At 39.3% G+C, this 16,144-nt stretch overlaps 1 protein-coding gene across 1 annotated transcript; it reads left to right on the plus strand.

The window, feature by feature from the left end:
• Positions 1–363: 363 nt before the first annotated feature.
• Positions 364–15,617, plus strand: PPWD1 (peptidylprolyl isomerase domain and WD repeat containing 1). Its single transcript, XM_074165935.1, has 11 exons — positions 364–524; positions 2,337–2,439; positions 3,084–3,184; positions 4,482–4,602; positions 6,951–7,398; positions 7,976–8,166; positions 8,674–8,863; positions 10,244–10,425; positions 13,057–13,138; positions 13,711–13,893; positions 15,275–15,617. The coding sequence occupies exons 1-11, from the start codon at positions 365–367 to the stop codon at positions 15,416–15,418; spliced, it is 1,905 nt and encodes a 634-aa protein (XP_074022036.1). The 5' UTR covers position 364; the 3' UTR covers positions 15,419–15,617.
• Positions 15,618–16,144: the final 527 nt, after the last annotated feature.

A 16,144-nucleotide genomic window follows, 5' to 3' on the forward strand; every position in this document is an offset into this window, starting at 1 on the left:
CTGCTCCCTTCCCCGAGGCCCTAACGGCCGTCACCGCTCCTCTACCGAGGCGCCGCGGCTACCCCGGCTCCACGGCCGACCCACTGCTCCCCTCGGTCGCCGAAACCCGGGACGCTTTCCCCCTGGGGCCGGCGTCGGCGCTGAGGGCAGCCGAGCAGTCCCGGGGACCGGAGCAGGCGGCGGCCGCCCCCCCCCGCCCCCCGTTACCATGGTGGCTCCCCTCGGTTCAGTTGGGCTCGCGTCCTTCTCCTGCGCGCGCTCGGCGCTCACTGGCTGCCTCCCCCGCTGGCGTCACTCTGCAAGCGCCCTGCAAGGGGCACGGCGCGGTAGCGGGAAGCGTCGCTGAGAAGTGACGTCAGGCAGCATGGCGTCGTCCGAATCGGAGCGTAAGCGCAAGCAGACCGAGGCGGCCGCCGGCAGTGAGGAAGCGGCGGCAGCGGCGGCGGACGACGAGGATGACGACGAGGAGGAGCGCTGGGTCGGGCCGCTGCCGGGGGAGGCCGCGCAGGCGAAAAAGAGGAGAGGTAACGGGAGGAGCGGCGCTGGGCCGGAGCGGTGGGATCGCATCTGGGCCGCAGGCCTTGCCGGGAGCCGGCCCAGCCCTGGCCCGTCTCGGGCCGTTCCCCCGCCCCCGAGGGTGGGAGCTCGTCCTCTGAAGCGGTGTCTCGTACCTAACGTGGCTGGCCTGTGGAGGGTCCCCTCGGGTGCTGAATTATAAGCGAGGGCCACCGTGTTTCTGCCGCCTCTGTAAGGCACCCTAAGGCTGAAGCCCCGCTTGGCGGCGTCTGTAATGCCGAAGCCCTGGTGCTTTCAGCTGGGGGCTCAGGGGGCTGCTGGGTAGCTGCCTCATACTGGGGGAGTAGGAGAAGCCCCTGGCCTGTATTTTGACACGGTATTGGTATATCTGGCTCCCTGGGTAGCATTGTAAAGTAACTGTGAGTCTAACGGTGTTCGACATGGACATCTGCTGGTTCAGTAGGAAATGCCATTACACAAGTATTAACAGATAAGGTGTAAAAATCAGAGGCAAAAGCAGAAAATCAGGTTATTTTAGGTGGGCCAGTTAAACAATGAGGTGGGTAGGTGCTAGCACTTTGAATTTAAGCTACAATCGCTGTGTGGGACCTTGAATTGCTTAACAGTAACAGACATACATTTGGTTTGGGAAGAAAATGAGGTGTGGGTGAACTTCTGTTTTCTGTTAGTAATTTAAAAATTGTTGTACTGAATATTTTTGTATATGTTCAGACGGCCAAGGTAGTAGTCGCTTTAAAAGGAGGCACCTGTATGGGCTAAAGTGGAATTTCAGAATCAGAATCAGAATCGTAGTGGTTGGAAGGGACCTCAGAGATCATCGAGTCCAACCAACAGTAAAAAAAAAAAAAAAAAAAAAAAACCACACAAACACACCACAAACAAAACCACCACCCACCACCTGAACACACAACAACAACAACCAAACCAAAAACCATCACCCACCCACACAGCACCCCACCACAAACCAGTAATCTTGGACACTAGAGCATGCCCTGAAGAACCATGTCTACACGTTTCTTAAATACCTCCAGGGATGGTGACTCCACCACCTCCCTGGGCAGCCCATTCCAATGCCTGATAACCCTTTCAGTAAAGAAATGTTTCCTAATATCCAACCTGAACTTCCCCTGGCGCAACTTGAAGCCATTACCCCTTGTCCTATCATCTGTGACTTGGGAGAAGAGACCGACCCCCGTCTCTCTACAGCCTCCTTTCAGGTACTTGTACAGAACAATAAGGTCTCCCCTCAGTCTCCTCTTCCCCAGACTGAACAACCCCAGCTCCCTCAGCCTCTCCTCGTAAGACTTGTGCTCCAGACCCCTCACCAGCTTCGTTGCCCTTCTCTGGACCCGCTCCAGCACCTCAATGTCCCTCTTGTGGTAGGGGGCCCAAAACTGGACACAGTACTCGAGGTGGGGTCTCACCAGTGCCGAGTACAGGGGGACGATCACCTCTCGGTCCCTACTTGCCACACTGTTCTTGATACAGGCCAGGATGCTGTTGGCCTTCTTAGCCACCTGGGCACACTGCCGGCTCATGTTCAGCCGACAGTCGACCAACACCCCCAGGTCCTTTTCTGCCAGGCAGCTCTATGCCACTATTTGAGTGGCATTAGTCTACCAAGAATCTATAAGTCTGAGTACAAAGCCACAGTGGAAACCCTTTTTATTATGTTTGCACAAAGTCCTAGCTTATTCTTGACTAAAATGGGATTAAGCTATTTAAAGGGTAAATAAGGGAAACTAAATGTACCTTTATGAAAAAAAAGAAATCCTGATTGTTCTTTTTATTCTGTTTAGTACTTGAATTTGAACACGTTTATCTTGAAAATCTACCATGTGCTTCGATGTATGAACGCAGTTACATGCACAGAGATGTCATTACACATGTAGCATGTACTAAGTAAGTGTCTTTCTTTTTTTCCCCACTGTATCTTCTTGTCGGAGACGTATTTTTGTATATGCTAGGAAGTTTTCATTGTAGAAGTTTAATAATGGAAAGTTAATGTGTCCAAAGGTGGTATTTTGAGTTTGGGTTTTTTTTTTTTTTTAACTAAGTACAAAGGACTTACTGAGAAGTAAGATAAAAATTGTTTAGGCTAAAAGAGGGTCTTAAAATCCTTATTGCAATATGCAATATATACAGAAATAAGAGCAACTGACTGCATCTAAAAAATATGATTCAGCAGAACTGCACAGATTGAGGAAATAGCTTTCTTCTCTTTTTTTAAATATATGCATACACACACACATTAGTAAATAGTAACTACTGTGAAAGCAGATCTAAAGCAGGAGTAAAATTTATATAGTCAAAAGGGATAGAATTATATAGTTCTTCAGTTCAGACTGTTAAGTTTTCATAGATTAATCCAGAGTGCATTAAAATACTTATTTTCTTTTCTGGGAGTGATAGTACCGGTTCAGACAGATTGTTACAGTAATTTGTTCAAAGTTCATTCTCTGCACAATGTTAACTATAGTGCAAATTATTGCTGCAGAGTGGTGTGCAAGTACATAATATGTGTTTTGTTTCTTTTGTAATTGTAGGACAGATTTTATCATAACAGCCAGTCATGATGGACATGTAAAATTCTGGAAAAAAATAGAAGAAGGGATTGAGTTTGTTAAACACTTCCGGAGTCACCTGGGTGAGAAGTTGCTTTTTCTTCTCTGAAGGACCTCACTTTTTCCTCCCCCTTGCTCTTAGTCGTTTGAAGGGGGAGTACACTACAGAGGAAAGGGGTTCTGGGATTTGTTTACTGCAGTCAGGGATTAAATGATATCTACCTGTCTTCCATCATTCCCCTGTCCTGTTATGTTTTGCTCCCAAACTGCAGGAGGGATAGGGTGAGGATAAAACATGTGGGACATCTACACAGATCTACATCCTTTGCACTACCTTATGCGCTGTCTGTGGGGAGAATGTCTAGGACATGAAGACTTTTTCTATGTAAAAATAAGTGAACAAGGTACATAACAGGGGTCATAAAATCCAGAGAAGTTTGAAAAGATGTTACTTTAGTAAGGTTACTTTAATCCCTTATCTTTTTGTTTGTTTGTTTATTTTTTCCCCTGCACTATGGAAAAAAAAATCGTTATTTTCGTCTGGAATTATGCAGCTGCAGAGTTGATTCTGCATCATAGTCATGATTATCAGCTGACTTAAGCAATTAAGAATTAATAATTCTAACCCAGTTTTCTGAGGTAGTAAGTACACACGGCTCTTCTGTTCACTGCTAAGCATTAGACGTGGACAGCAAATCAGTTTCTCATTGCTATTAGAAATGATGATATGCCTGATGGGGCAAAAAGCGGTTTCGTATGTAGGCTGTTACAATAAGAAAAATATTTAAAATAGATAGCAAAAGTACTGTTTCTTTTTAGAGTTAGAAAAAATTGTTCTGGTGGGTTCTTGATCTCAACTATCGGGTCTTCATTATATACAGAAACAAAACTTGAGAACAAAGCAAAAATAAGTATTGTGAAAAACTTATGGAAGGCTCAATTGCAGGGTAATTTTTGAGTATTGTGTATGTTAATAACAGGACTGTAGAGTGCTTTTTCCTCTTTTGAGAGATGCAGGCTGAAGAGCATATAATTTTTTACCATATCATAATATTGTTCTGAATTTTTTTAAATCGACATTGTAAATGACAATAATTGCCATTATAATCTTTTGTTTATGTTTATGGTAAGTAGTTCATTATATTCAACTATATATAGTTCATTATATAATTTACCTGATTATAAACAGTGACAAGATACAAAGTGCTGTTTTGTGTTTTGGGGTGGTTTTTTAGTTGAAGTCAGTTAGTTTTTTTAAGTCAAAGAAGTGGAGAAACAGCTGAAAAACAGGTTAAATCTCTGTAGGGTTTTTCTTGTGGAATACTGAAATGAAGGGTGTTCTTTTCCTACGTCTTAACAGTAAATTAACTTTTTAAATAGGTGTTATTGAGAGTATTGCTGTTAGTTCGGAGGGGGCGTTATTCTGTTCAGTTGGAGACGACAAAGCCATGAAGGTGTTTGATGTGGTCAACTTTGATATGATCAACATGCTGAAACTTGGGTAAGTTATTTAGTTCTTGAAAATGTTTCTTTGGGATTATAAATGGGAGTTATTTTGCTAAGAGGTCAGTCAGTAGTTTGCAGGTTTTAAGGGTCTTTTTCCCCCAGTCAGATCAAACTGATTAAGTTGCATTATCCAAAGTGCGTCCAGTGGCTGGAGACTGCCAGACTGAATAGCAAAATCTATGACTTGGTATACAACAGCAGATGAATGGAGCAGATCTGTGCCTTTCCTTGGTGTCAAATATGCACAAAGATGTGGTGTTTCTCAAAATACTTAGGCATATTTTTTTTTCTGTTGTTTGGCACCGAGTTTAAAAATTATAGCCAACTAACAGTTCCAATAGAGAAGGAATTTGGCCTATATGTATTGTTGTCATAGGGATAGAAATTTCCTTCTTCTGTTAGAAAGAATGTTGTTCTTTTCCTTAGTCTTGCTGTGGTAGGATTTCTGCACTTACACACTATGCAGCTGAAGAATCTTGGAGAAATAGGAATGTATGTTATTAGAGTTATAACAATGCCAGAGGTAAACAACACCTGCGCTATTACAAGGGTGCCTATACGAAACCTTATGTTACCTGCTTTGCTGGTTATAGCTTTAGTATTGTCCTCCAGATAATGTACTTCACCTATCGGAATTAATTCCCTCTTGGCTGTCTGCTGTGGAAAAATTCCAGTTAGCCTTAGTCTTGTTTTTGCTGGCGTTTTCTACTTAGCAACCCTGTATTTTGCTAAAATTATAGGATGAAATAAAATTAATTTATTATTAATAAGAAAAACTTAATTTGATGTCACAATAGAAGGTGTTTTTTTCCTATTTGAGAGTAGGGAAAACTGTGGTAGAATTTAAATCAGTTTTGCTTTTCAGGGATACCCTGAGAATGCCACCTATAATATTTTTCTATAGTATGTTCCCTGATTTATCTTCAAATAGGTTTTTTTTTTGTCAACCTCAGTAATTGGGAACTTCCTCTCCCCTGTTTTTTTTTTTCACACATACCTGAAGTGAACTCTTTAATGAAGAAAAGACCAGTATATGGCTGTAATATCAGCATTGTCCTCAATAATCTTTTAAAACTTAATGTTTGTTGCTCTGTCTTCTGCATTACTGTTTATTGAACAGATAGTTTCTGTTGACCTGCCTGAGAATTTTTTCATGGCTGTTTGCTCAGACTTGCAGTGGTTAATGTAGAGTCATAAGTTTTGCGTGGTCTTTTCAGTTCACATTATCCTGTGTTGCCTGCTTTAATAGGCATATGCCAGTGTATTGCAGGGTTGATTAGCTTTGTCTCCAGTTCTGCAGATCCTTTCAGTTCTGACTAATCTATACAGTGTGGATATCTGCAAATCCCCATGCTTTGTGTTTCCATCAGTGGTATGGAGAAGGGCAGCTATTTCTGAAGAAACTTTGGATAATGATGCATACATCCATGGGACATTGTATTTATTTATTTATATATTTATTTGATCCTATTCTTTCTAGTGAACCTGAGACAAAGTTCTGGTTATGTTTCTCTTTATGAGAATCTTTACGAGACAGGCATTGAAAATCCAAATTATTAGTGTCTGTCATTTTCAGCCCTTCAGTATCTGTTAGTTTGATTTGTGAAAGGATACTAAATGAGAGTTTTCTGTGGAGGCTGTATCATTTCTTTGTGGTCTGTCATTTAGTTTCTGAGTTCTGGTTCTCAAAATCTTTGCTTACGGACTTTTTTTAAAAACAGACATAACTTGCATTATTGACCATATCTCTGGCTTGCTTTATTTGTAGAGTATGTTTTTGCTAGTAATAAATGAGTTTCTTCTTAAATGCATTCAGAACACTTACTGAATATAGAGTGATTGTCTTAATTCTACTTCTATTGCTTTTTGTTTTTGTTTTGTTTTTCTTTTTGGCAAGACCTAGTTTAATGTTTCTGTAAGTGTATGACTAAGGTGTAGTTGTCTTCATTTCCACTGAAGCATTAATCACTTAAGAGATGAAAGAGAAATGCTATTGAGTCATAGAAGTTCACTAGTAATCATTAATGCCACTTGTGCTATTTAGCTGGATTTCCAGCCTTACTTTTCTTTTTTACCCACCTTCTACCTTTGCTTTCTATCACAGCCTCTTTATAAAACAATGCGGGAGCAACAGAAATTGGCCAAGCCATCCACTGAATTGTGTTGCTTGGAAAAGCTTGGTTATAACACAGTTGAATTTTAGCAAGACAAATATTAGCAAGACTAGTTAATAAAGTTCAGAATTTGCTTCTGATATTTGATTTCAAGTTTCTAGCATAACTTGATTCTTACCTAAGTAACACCAGTCTTTTTTTTTTTTTTTTTTTCCACTTTTTGTTGCAGCTACTACCCTGGCCAGTGTGAATGGGTATATTGCCCTGGAGATGCCATATCTTCTGTTGCAACATCTGAGAAGAGCACAGGAAAAATATTCATCTATGATGGACGAGGAAATAACCAGCCCCTTCATGTTTTTGATAAACTCCATACATCCTCTCTTACTCAGATACGGTTGAACCCTGTCTACAAAGTAGTAGTGTCTTCTGACAAATCTGGAATGATCGAGTACTGGACTGGTACTCCGCATGAATATAAATTTCCCAAGAATGTGAACTGGGAATATAAAACAGACACTGATTTGTACGAATTTGCTAAATGCAAGGCTTACCCATCCAGTATAAGTTTTTCACCTGATGGCAAGAAAATGGCCACTCTTGGGTCTGACAGAAAAGTTAGAATTTTCCGGTTTTTGACGGGGAAGCTCATGAGAGTCTTTGATGAATCTCTGAGTGTGAGTTTGGTCTTACTTCTCTCTTTTTGACATGTTTTCTTTATTTACCAGCATATACACCCAAGTTACCTGCTTCTAACGCTATATTTTTTGCTGTATTTTTGTTTCAGAAAAGGTTTTCCATATTCTCTTCCTTGCCTCTTGTATTGCTTTACTCCAAAACTAAGTTTTACCGATTTATATTAGTTACGTAGTGAGACTGAGTTGTTGATTTTCATATGTGTGTTTATACTGCTAGATTACCTTTTACTAGAAAGAAATTATGGAAAATGCCCATTTCAAATAACATCATAATAATGAATTAAATGTGTCATCTTCTAAGAGATTTGTTAGACGCTACACGCATTTCTTTCTTTCCTTAAGTCTGGTACTGCAGTGTGCCTATTGGGTCGTTAAAATAGGGGATTGCTTTAATGTATTTTTTTCAGTTCTTCAGTTAAGTGGACCAGTCTCACTTGAATTCTTTATTTTCTAAGCATGTGGATCCGTGTTTTGCTGGATCAAAAGTTTACAGTATGTGCATATAATAGTGATTTTTTTTCTTTCTTTTTTTTTTTTTTTTTTTTTTTTCCTGTAGATGTTTACTGAACTTCAGCAGATGAGACAGCAACTACCAGACATGGAGTTTGGCCGACGTATGGCAGTTGAGCGTGAGCTGGAGAAAGTGGATGCAGTAAGATTAATTAATATAATTTTTGATGAAACTGGACACTTCGTTCTCTATGGGACAATGTTGGGGATTAAGGTCATAAATGTAGAGACTAACAGGTAAGTTCCAATGACACACATTGAGATAAACATGTTTGTTTCAAAGTCTATATTCAGTCAAATTTGTAGTATATTTAAAACTTGACACGACTGTGGGGATCTCTAATCTTTTTTTGTTGTTGTTATTTGGGAGCCTTGCATTAGACTGTAGGTAAGATAATGCCATGCTTCATAATGAGCAGTTGCAGTTTAAAGCTTAGTAAAATGATGAGAAAACACGGCAAACATATTTGTATTTAAAAAATGTGTCATTAATTCATCTCTGGCTAACTAGATGTGATAACATAAAGTAAATATGGATCATGCAGTTGGGATTTTGTCAGGTAAGGAGGCTGTCTAGTAAATTATGTAGCAAGTTTGAATAGAGAAGCATCATAAAAACAACTAGTAAAAAAATATTTTGAAAGGGTTTTGGAATTTTGCTTTGAGTCCTGCAGTCAGGAAGGAGACGTTCTCTGACTGTGAGCAGCTAACAGTAGTTACACCTTTTTACATCTTGTACTTTAGGTGTGTTCGTATCTTGGGAAAACAAGAGAACATCAGAATGATGCAACTAGCTTTGTTCCAAGGAGTAGCAAAGAAACATCGTGCTGCAATCACTATAGAGATGAAGGCATCTGAAAATCCTGTTCTCCAGAATATCCAGGCAGATCCGACAGTAATCTGCACAGCTTTTAAAAAAAATAGGTTTTACATGGTGTGTGTGGTTTCTATTTCAATAACTCTATTCTTGTATTGATGTTTTATCTTGCATTATTTTTTGGTTTTCTCCTTGCACCTTTCCAGTACTTTTGTCTTGAGTATTTGCAAACACAGCTTTTCCAGAGGAGTCCCTTTGTACTGCAAGTATATTCTAGAATTTTTAGTTTGAACTATCTATAAATTCACTAAAAACAGCTTTAATTTTTTCATTATTGCTCAAACAGTTTCATAGACTTGGATGGTTTGGGCTATCTAAATTATAGTTCTCCAAGAGCGGCTTTTGTTCTAGTTGAGAAAAAAAACAACCCCTTAAGAATGTTTTAAAAACCTAATCAGATCTTATATTGATAAAGAAACAATAATTAGCTGTATAAAATATGTAATAGCAAATAATTAAATTCAGAGCATTCAGAGGACTCAGTAGCACTAAGTACCTTATGGGCAACTGAGACAGGAGTCATCTTCCTGTTCACAATTTAGATTTTAGGTGAGATGCAATGAATAAGCGAAACAGACAAGCAATTCTAGAGTAGTTAGTAGTTGATCTGGGATGTGATCACTGTAGAGATTGGAGATCAGTCTGTCTGTTGATACTTGTGCTTGAACTTGATTGTGTTTTCCATTGGAGCAAGACAGTATACTTTCTAAAGCTTTGTGTGGTTAGTGTGTAGTATGTAGGGGATTATATCACTCTGAACGATGTACAAGTGAGGAGGAACAGTCAGATAAAGCCTAGAAACATTACTCACTGTTAGAGAAAACGTGACTGCACGTGTGTGGAACGATTAGCAATTGTCATTTGATGTGCAAGTGTTTTACTCACTTAAGTGGATGCTTGTGTACTCATACATTTATTCTGTGTTTTCTTGTAAGTACTGTAAAAAATTGCACTTCTGAGATTTCTCCTGTTCTGAGTTAAATTTGCTGTTTTTCTATAGTTTTCTATTAATGCAGTATTGGAATAAGGATTTAGTTTGACCTTGTAGCGAAACTAAAAGTTTGTGATGAATATAACGGTTCTGTATGAATATAACAGAACACATTTATAGTCTCCACTGCTTTTAAAGAAGATATGCTAAACTACTGCATCAACTATTGTGTTGCAAGGGGGAAGAAGTTTAAAGATAACAGTTTATAAAAAGTTACTTGGATTTGCATGTAGTTGTACTGGAATTCGTGACTGGAAATGCTGATAGCGCACAACACTGAAATGGAAGGATAGACTGTCTATGAGTTCTCTCCCTACATTTCAAATCTAGTGGAGTGTTTAGCAGGTTGAATAATCACATTGATGTCTTGGGTGCAGAATGGTGTGTGAGATAAAGGAAAAAAAGTGAGAACCAAACAGTTAACATTCTGTTCTTCTGTTCTTCAGTTTACTAAACGTGAGCCAGAAGATACGAAGAGTGCAGATTCTGACAGAGATGTATTTAATGAGAAACCTTCTAAAGAAGAGGTCATGGCAGCCACTCAGGCAGAAGGTCCCAAAAGAGTTTCAGACAGCGCCATCATCCACACAAGCATGGGAGATATCCATATCAAGCTTTTTCCTGTTGAGTACGTATTTTGTTAGTTTTTCTGTTATTTCAGTTTTCCTTCCTTCTGTGCCTTTTGGTGGCAGTCCCCAAGACTTAACATTTCAAGTTAGGAATAGTTTTTTTCTTCCCCATTTTCTACTTTGTTTGCTAAGTTTCTTAATACATCAAGCTAGGAACATGACTCTGACAAACACAAGTAAAGTAGCGTAAAAATAGGTCTAAATAATAGTTGGGGCACAGTTGGTTGGTTGTTGGTTTTTTTTTTTATTATTATTTTTGCTTTTATTTAATTATTGGTTCAGGGGGGTTATTCTTTTCTTAACTTTTGCTCTTTCTCTAAACTGCAGATGTGGATAGGTCATGGTGCTCTTCTGAGTAAGCTACACATTATTGTAAGGCAGTGCTGTTTGATTCCATCTTGAAAAAGAATGATGATGTTGGCAGCAGCAGATTCGGCAATAGTTGTGTGAGCCAGAGGAACAGTACAGTTTGCAACTTCCAAATGTGGCCATTGTACTACGTTTTATATTATTGCAGCTCCTTCAAGAGCAACATAAAATGTATACCACTGGGTATATCCAAAACCAGGCATATAATTGAAAAAGCGTTCTATGCGTGACAATTGCTAAAGTTACTGTGTCAGCATCTCTTCTTTCATAATGCTAATATATGCAAACATTTTGTTACAAAACAGTAAATTTATATAATGTTATCTATATATTGCTATACATTGAAACGTAAACCATTTAAGCATAGTCCATGCTTCTCCAAAAACAAGTTTATGTTTTGTCATAAGCGACGGTAAGGCAACACAACTTCAATTCTACCCTGCAGGGCTGCTAGTCTTTTATTGCTCTCTTCACCACTGTCTGCTTGCATCAGGCCTGTTTTTGGAGTTCCCAATTGTAGCATATAGGTTGCAGTAACAGTACAGCCCTTACCAGTGAGTGACTGGCCAAGCTACATTATTTCCGACATTTTTTTTAATTCTCTTGCCAGTGTGTCACTATATTTGCATGCATGGTATTGCTAGGTGCTTCACTGCAATGTTTTGTATGCAACTTTAAATTAAATACAGTATTACTAGGCTTGGTTATTGTTAGGTTTGTCCTTTCTCGTTCTAGTGTTTCCTCCCAGACGAGATTTGAATTTAAAATCTCTTTAAGATGAATGTAATTAAAAAATTAAAGAAGAGCATATAGGATGTGGCTTTGTGTGCCCTTTATTCCATGAGCACGTGGCCAAAGAGTTAAAGTTGTGAATGACTACGTACCACCCAGCAGGAACCGGGACTATATCTTGTCTGTTCTGTTAGTTATGCCATTAGTGCTGTGTTTCACGAGATGGTTTAGAATATCACTAAGCCCAAGCTAATGTTCCTTGTCACAGCTGAAGTAACTCTACAGATATGGACTCAACTTGGCAATTTTCTCATTTGCTGGGAAAATGTGACTGCGTAAACCTGTCAGTGTAGATCTACCCAATTTTATAAAACTAGTGGAAGAGCTACTGCAAAGAATTTTCATTCTGGTAGCACATCTCTCAGAAGTAAAAAATCAAGTCACAGGGGTGAAAGGGGTTGGTTGGTTGGTTTTTTTCCCTGCTTCCAAACTATGTTTGTGCGTAGTTTCAGAGAAGGATAACTGACTCTGCTGACTGCAAGTTCTATAATACTAAAACATTGGGTTTTTTAGATTTCATTTCTTGTATGTAACACTGGACACCTTACACAGATAGCTTAACAGAATTGTGGAGTTACAGAAGTAAAAGAGTAAACAACTTTCTTCTTGTGGAGCATACACTCCTTAATTGATTTTGTGAATAAACTATGCAAGCAGAAAGCTGGGGAAGGAACATTTAATCAGTGGTGCCTTGAACTAGGCTTTGAAGAATAGATTTATTTCTTGGCTGTCATGGTTTAACCCCAGCTGGCAATGAAGCCCCGCACAGCAGCTTGCTTATGTCCCCCCACAGTGGGATGGGGAAGAGACTTGCAAGGGTAAAAATGAGAAAACCCATGGACTGAGATCAAGACAGTTTAGTAAGTAAAGCAAAAGCTGCACACGCAAGCAAAGCAAAACAAGGAATTCATTCACTGCTTCCCATGGGCAGGCAGGTGTTCAGCCATCTCTAGGAAATCAGGGCTTATTGGTAATGTAATGGTTACTTGGGAAGGCAAACACGATCACTCTGAATGTGTTCCCCCCCGACTCCTTCCTCCTCTTTCCCCTCAGCTTTATATGCTGAGCACGATGCCATATGGTATGGAATATCCTTGGGGTCAGCTGTCCCGGCTGTGTCTCCTCCCAAATTCTTGTGCACTCACAGCCTGCTTGCTGGCTGGGAGGTGTTAGGAGCAGAGTGCGTGAGCACTGCTCAGCAGTAACTAAAATATCCCTGTGGCATCAACACTGCTGCTGCCTTCCTGTGTAATCATGCAATCTCGTACTCAAAAGTTTTTTTTCTTGCAGCTCTGGGTTTCAGGAGGTGGGGATTTGTTTTTCTCCTTATTTGATAAAAGCCCTTTCTACGGTGTGCTGAAATGCTGCTCAGTACAACAGGATCTTGGTCTCAGCTGAAATCTTGATGGCTTTGCCACCATACAATTAAATACTTACTGTAGTCTGTATTTTCTGCTACCCAATTTTAGGTGCCCCAAAACAGTGGAAAACTTCTGTGTGCATAGCAGAAATGGTTATTACAACGGACACATATTTCACCGTATCATCAAGGTAATTTGTAAAACGCTAATTTTTTGTTGGTTTAGATAATGTACCTTTGAGATCAGTCCTCTCAGTTTCCTTTCCATTTTGCACAGAAGATTTCTGGAATGGCTTCAGAGTTCTCTGTAAAGTCTGAACAACTCTGAGGTTCTAAACAGCTTTATCACTAACTGAAGTTGTTCAATAGTTGTTCTGCAACTGAGAAGGTGGAAGAAATCTGAAAAGACAAAGATTAATTCAGCAGTCCTCTTTGAATTAAGACTGTTTTATGTCATAAGGCATTTCTTATAAGGCTTCTTACTTCTGTTGCATCAGAATTAAGCTAATACAGCCTAAGTGTTTGCAGAGGGCACAGATAGTTGGGTTTCTCGTTCTTCACTAGGAGGAACAGTGAGTAGGCTTGTTTTTTCACAAGTACTTGATTGTCACTTAAAGAATGCTTTGTCCCTTACCCACAGCATTTTAACACTTATATTTTGTTGAAAGATTTGAAGTAAGTTTGAAAAAAAGGTCACCTGGCATAAAACATATTTGCTTATTTATTCTATGTGATGATAAAATAACACTTAATTTCTATGCAGGGTTTCATGATTCAGACTGGAGACCCAACTGGTACAGGAATGGGAGGTGAAAGTATTTGGGGAGGAGAATTTGAAGATGAGTTTCATTCAACTTTACGACATGACAGACCCTACACGCTCAGCATGGCTAATGCAGGACCAAATACCAATGGATCCCAGTTTTTTATAACAGTAGTGCCAACTGTAAGTAATAAAGCTCAATTTAAGGCCTAAGAGGCTAACTAGGTGGTAAAAATATGTTTTTTTTCTGATGGAAAGAGCACCACAATTCTATCTAAATAATCTCCTCTTGTTATTATGCAAATAAATGCTGCACACAATGTATACTGCGTAGGCTTCACTGAAACAGTCCTTGAAGAAATAGAAAAGTATTTTTGTAAGTTGTGATCAAGATGCCTTTTGCCTTTAATTGGAGTAAGAATCATAGAATGGTTCAGGTTGGAAGGGACCTTAAAGATCGAGTTCCAACCCCCCTGCCATGGGCAGGGACACCTCCCACTAGACCAGGTTGCTCAAAGCCCCATCCAGCCTGGCCTTGGACATTTCCAGGGATGGAGCATCCACAACTTCCCTGGGCAACCTGTTCCAGTGTCTCACCACCCTCACAGTAAAGAATTTCTTCCAAATATCTACTCTAAATCTCCCCTCTTTCAGTTTACAACCATTACCCCTCGTCCTGTCGCTGCACTCTCTGATAAGGAGTCCCTCCCCATCTCTCCTGTAGGCCCCCTTTGGGTACTGGAAGGCCGCTATAAGGTCTCCCTGGAGCCTTCTCTCCTCCAGGCGGTATCTAGTAAATCAGACATGTTTGCAGTTGTTTATTACTGGAGTATTTTGTATTAGTATACTGGTTTAAACTTGATGGAAATCTAGCTATTGCTTAAAATGTTTTAAGTTTTTTGATATGGTACCAGGATGGCTCCTTAATATTGCCTAATTATAGCTACACAAGGAGGCCAGTGTTCAAGTTTGAAGATTTCCTTTGATCTGTGTACAATTTCAGAGCCAAAAAAAGAAATTTTGGTATATGTGTCTAACAGATACGTACCAAATCTTTAAACGTAACACAGAAACTACATTCATCTAGTACTTTTTTCAAAATCACGTGATTTTGGTTTTTTTTTTAAAAGCACCCATCTACCATAATTTTGAAGCTTACAAAGTTGTATCAGTCCCTATATTCAGATTGCTAATTGGGCATACTGTATGAATGTGACTTTGAATTAAGTCATATTCTGGACTGGCACTTAGAATTCACCTGTAAAAATACCATCAAATAGAGAGACTGAAACAGCACTTCTGTGAACAGATTGCACTTTAAAATAAACTATGAAATGCTACTGCAGTGCTAGAACTTGATCTCTGTAGTACTTTAGAAAACAACTGGAAAAGTGATAAGTCTAAACGCGTATGAATATCTATTAGCCACATAAGTTTCATAGTCTGAACATAATGTATTCATGTTCACTTATTCATTCTCTTTCTGGTTTGCTTTCTATTTTACTTTCTTCTACATGCTGCTTTCTACTTTAATATGCTTTTTCTTTCTCTTGCCCTCAAACAGCCGTGGCTAGACAACAAGCACAGTGTGTTTGGACGGGTGACTAAAGGAATGGAAGTCGTTCAAAGAATCTCAAATGTAAAAGTCAATCCCAAAACCGACAAACCCTATGAGGATATCAGCATCATTAATATCACAGTGAAGTAAGTGAGGAGTTGAAGGTTCCAGTTTACACAGAAAAACCTTGGCATGGTGGGACACAAAAAGGGACCTTGAAACAACAGAAACACTGTAATTTCTAGACAGAGCAATCACCAGTTTTCCTATTTTTAATGTACCTAAACTGCCCTAAGTCTGTATTTCTGGTAACTTTGTATTTTAAAGTAAAAACATCTGCACGTTTCTTAAAAGTCTGCTGTTTTTCTTGCATCTCTTCTATGCATAGCTGAAGATAAAAACCCACACCATGTCTCATGATAGTGTTTATAAAATAGGATCAGGGTATAGTTTGTAACTTTTTCATGTTTATTTGCTTCTTTCATACCCAATTAATTCTTTTCACAGTATTGAAATCCTTGACCGAGGAAAAGGTCAGAAATCTAAGCTGAGCAAACTATTCAATCATATATACATGCATCAAGAATTATGTTATGATACTGTTTGCTATAACAAGACGTGTAATCTACCTCTGTCCTTTAAAAATGGTTGTGTAGGTGTCTTCTGTGTCCAAGAGCAATGATCAACTCTTGGAATGCCAGCATACAAAGTCCTGTGCAACCTGTTTGGCATTGCCAAGAATGTTTTTTCCTTTCTGTGTTTGCTCTCTCATTATTTTAGCCTAGGGAGTGTGTTTCCGGCTTCATTTTTACCCAAGGTCCTACAAACACTACTACTTCTAACTGCCATACTTAATTTAAATTAAATGATGGGAAT

Source organism: Numenius arquata, chromosome Z, assembly GCF_964106895.1.
Source record: "Numenius arquata chromosome Z, bNumArq3.hap1.1, whole genome shotgun sequence".
Classification (NCBI taxonomy): domain Eukaryota; kingdom Metazoa; phylum Chordata; class Aves; order Charadriiformes; family Scolopacidae; genus Numenius; species Numenius arquata.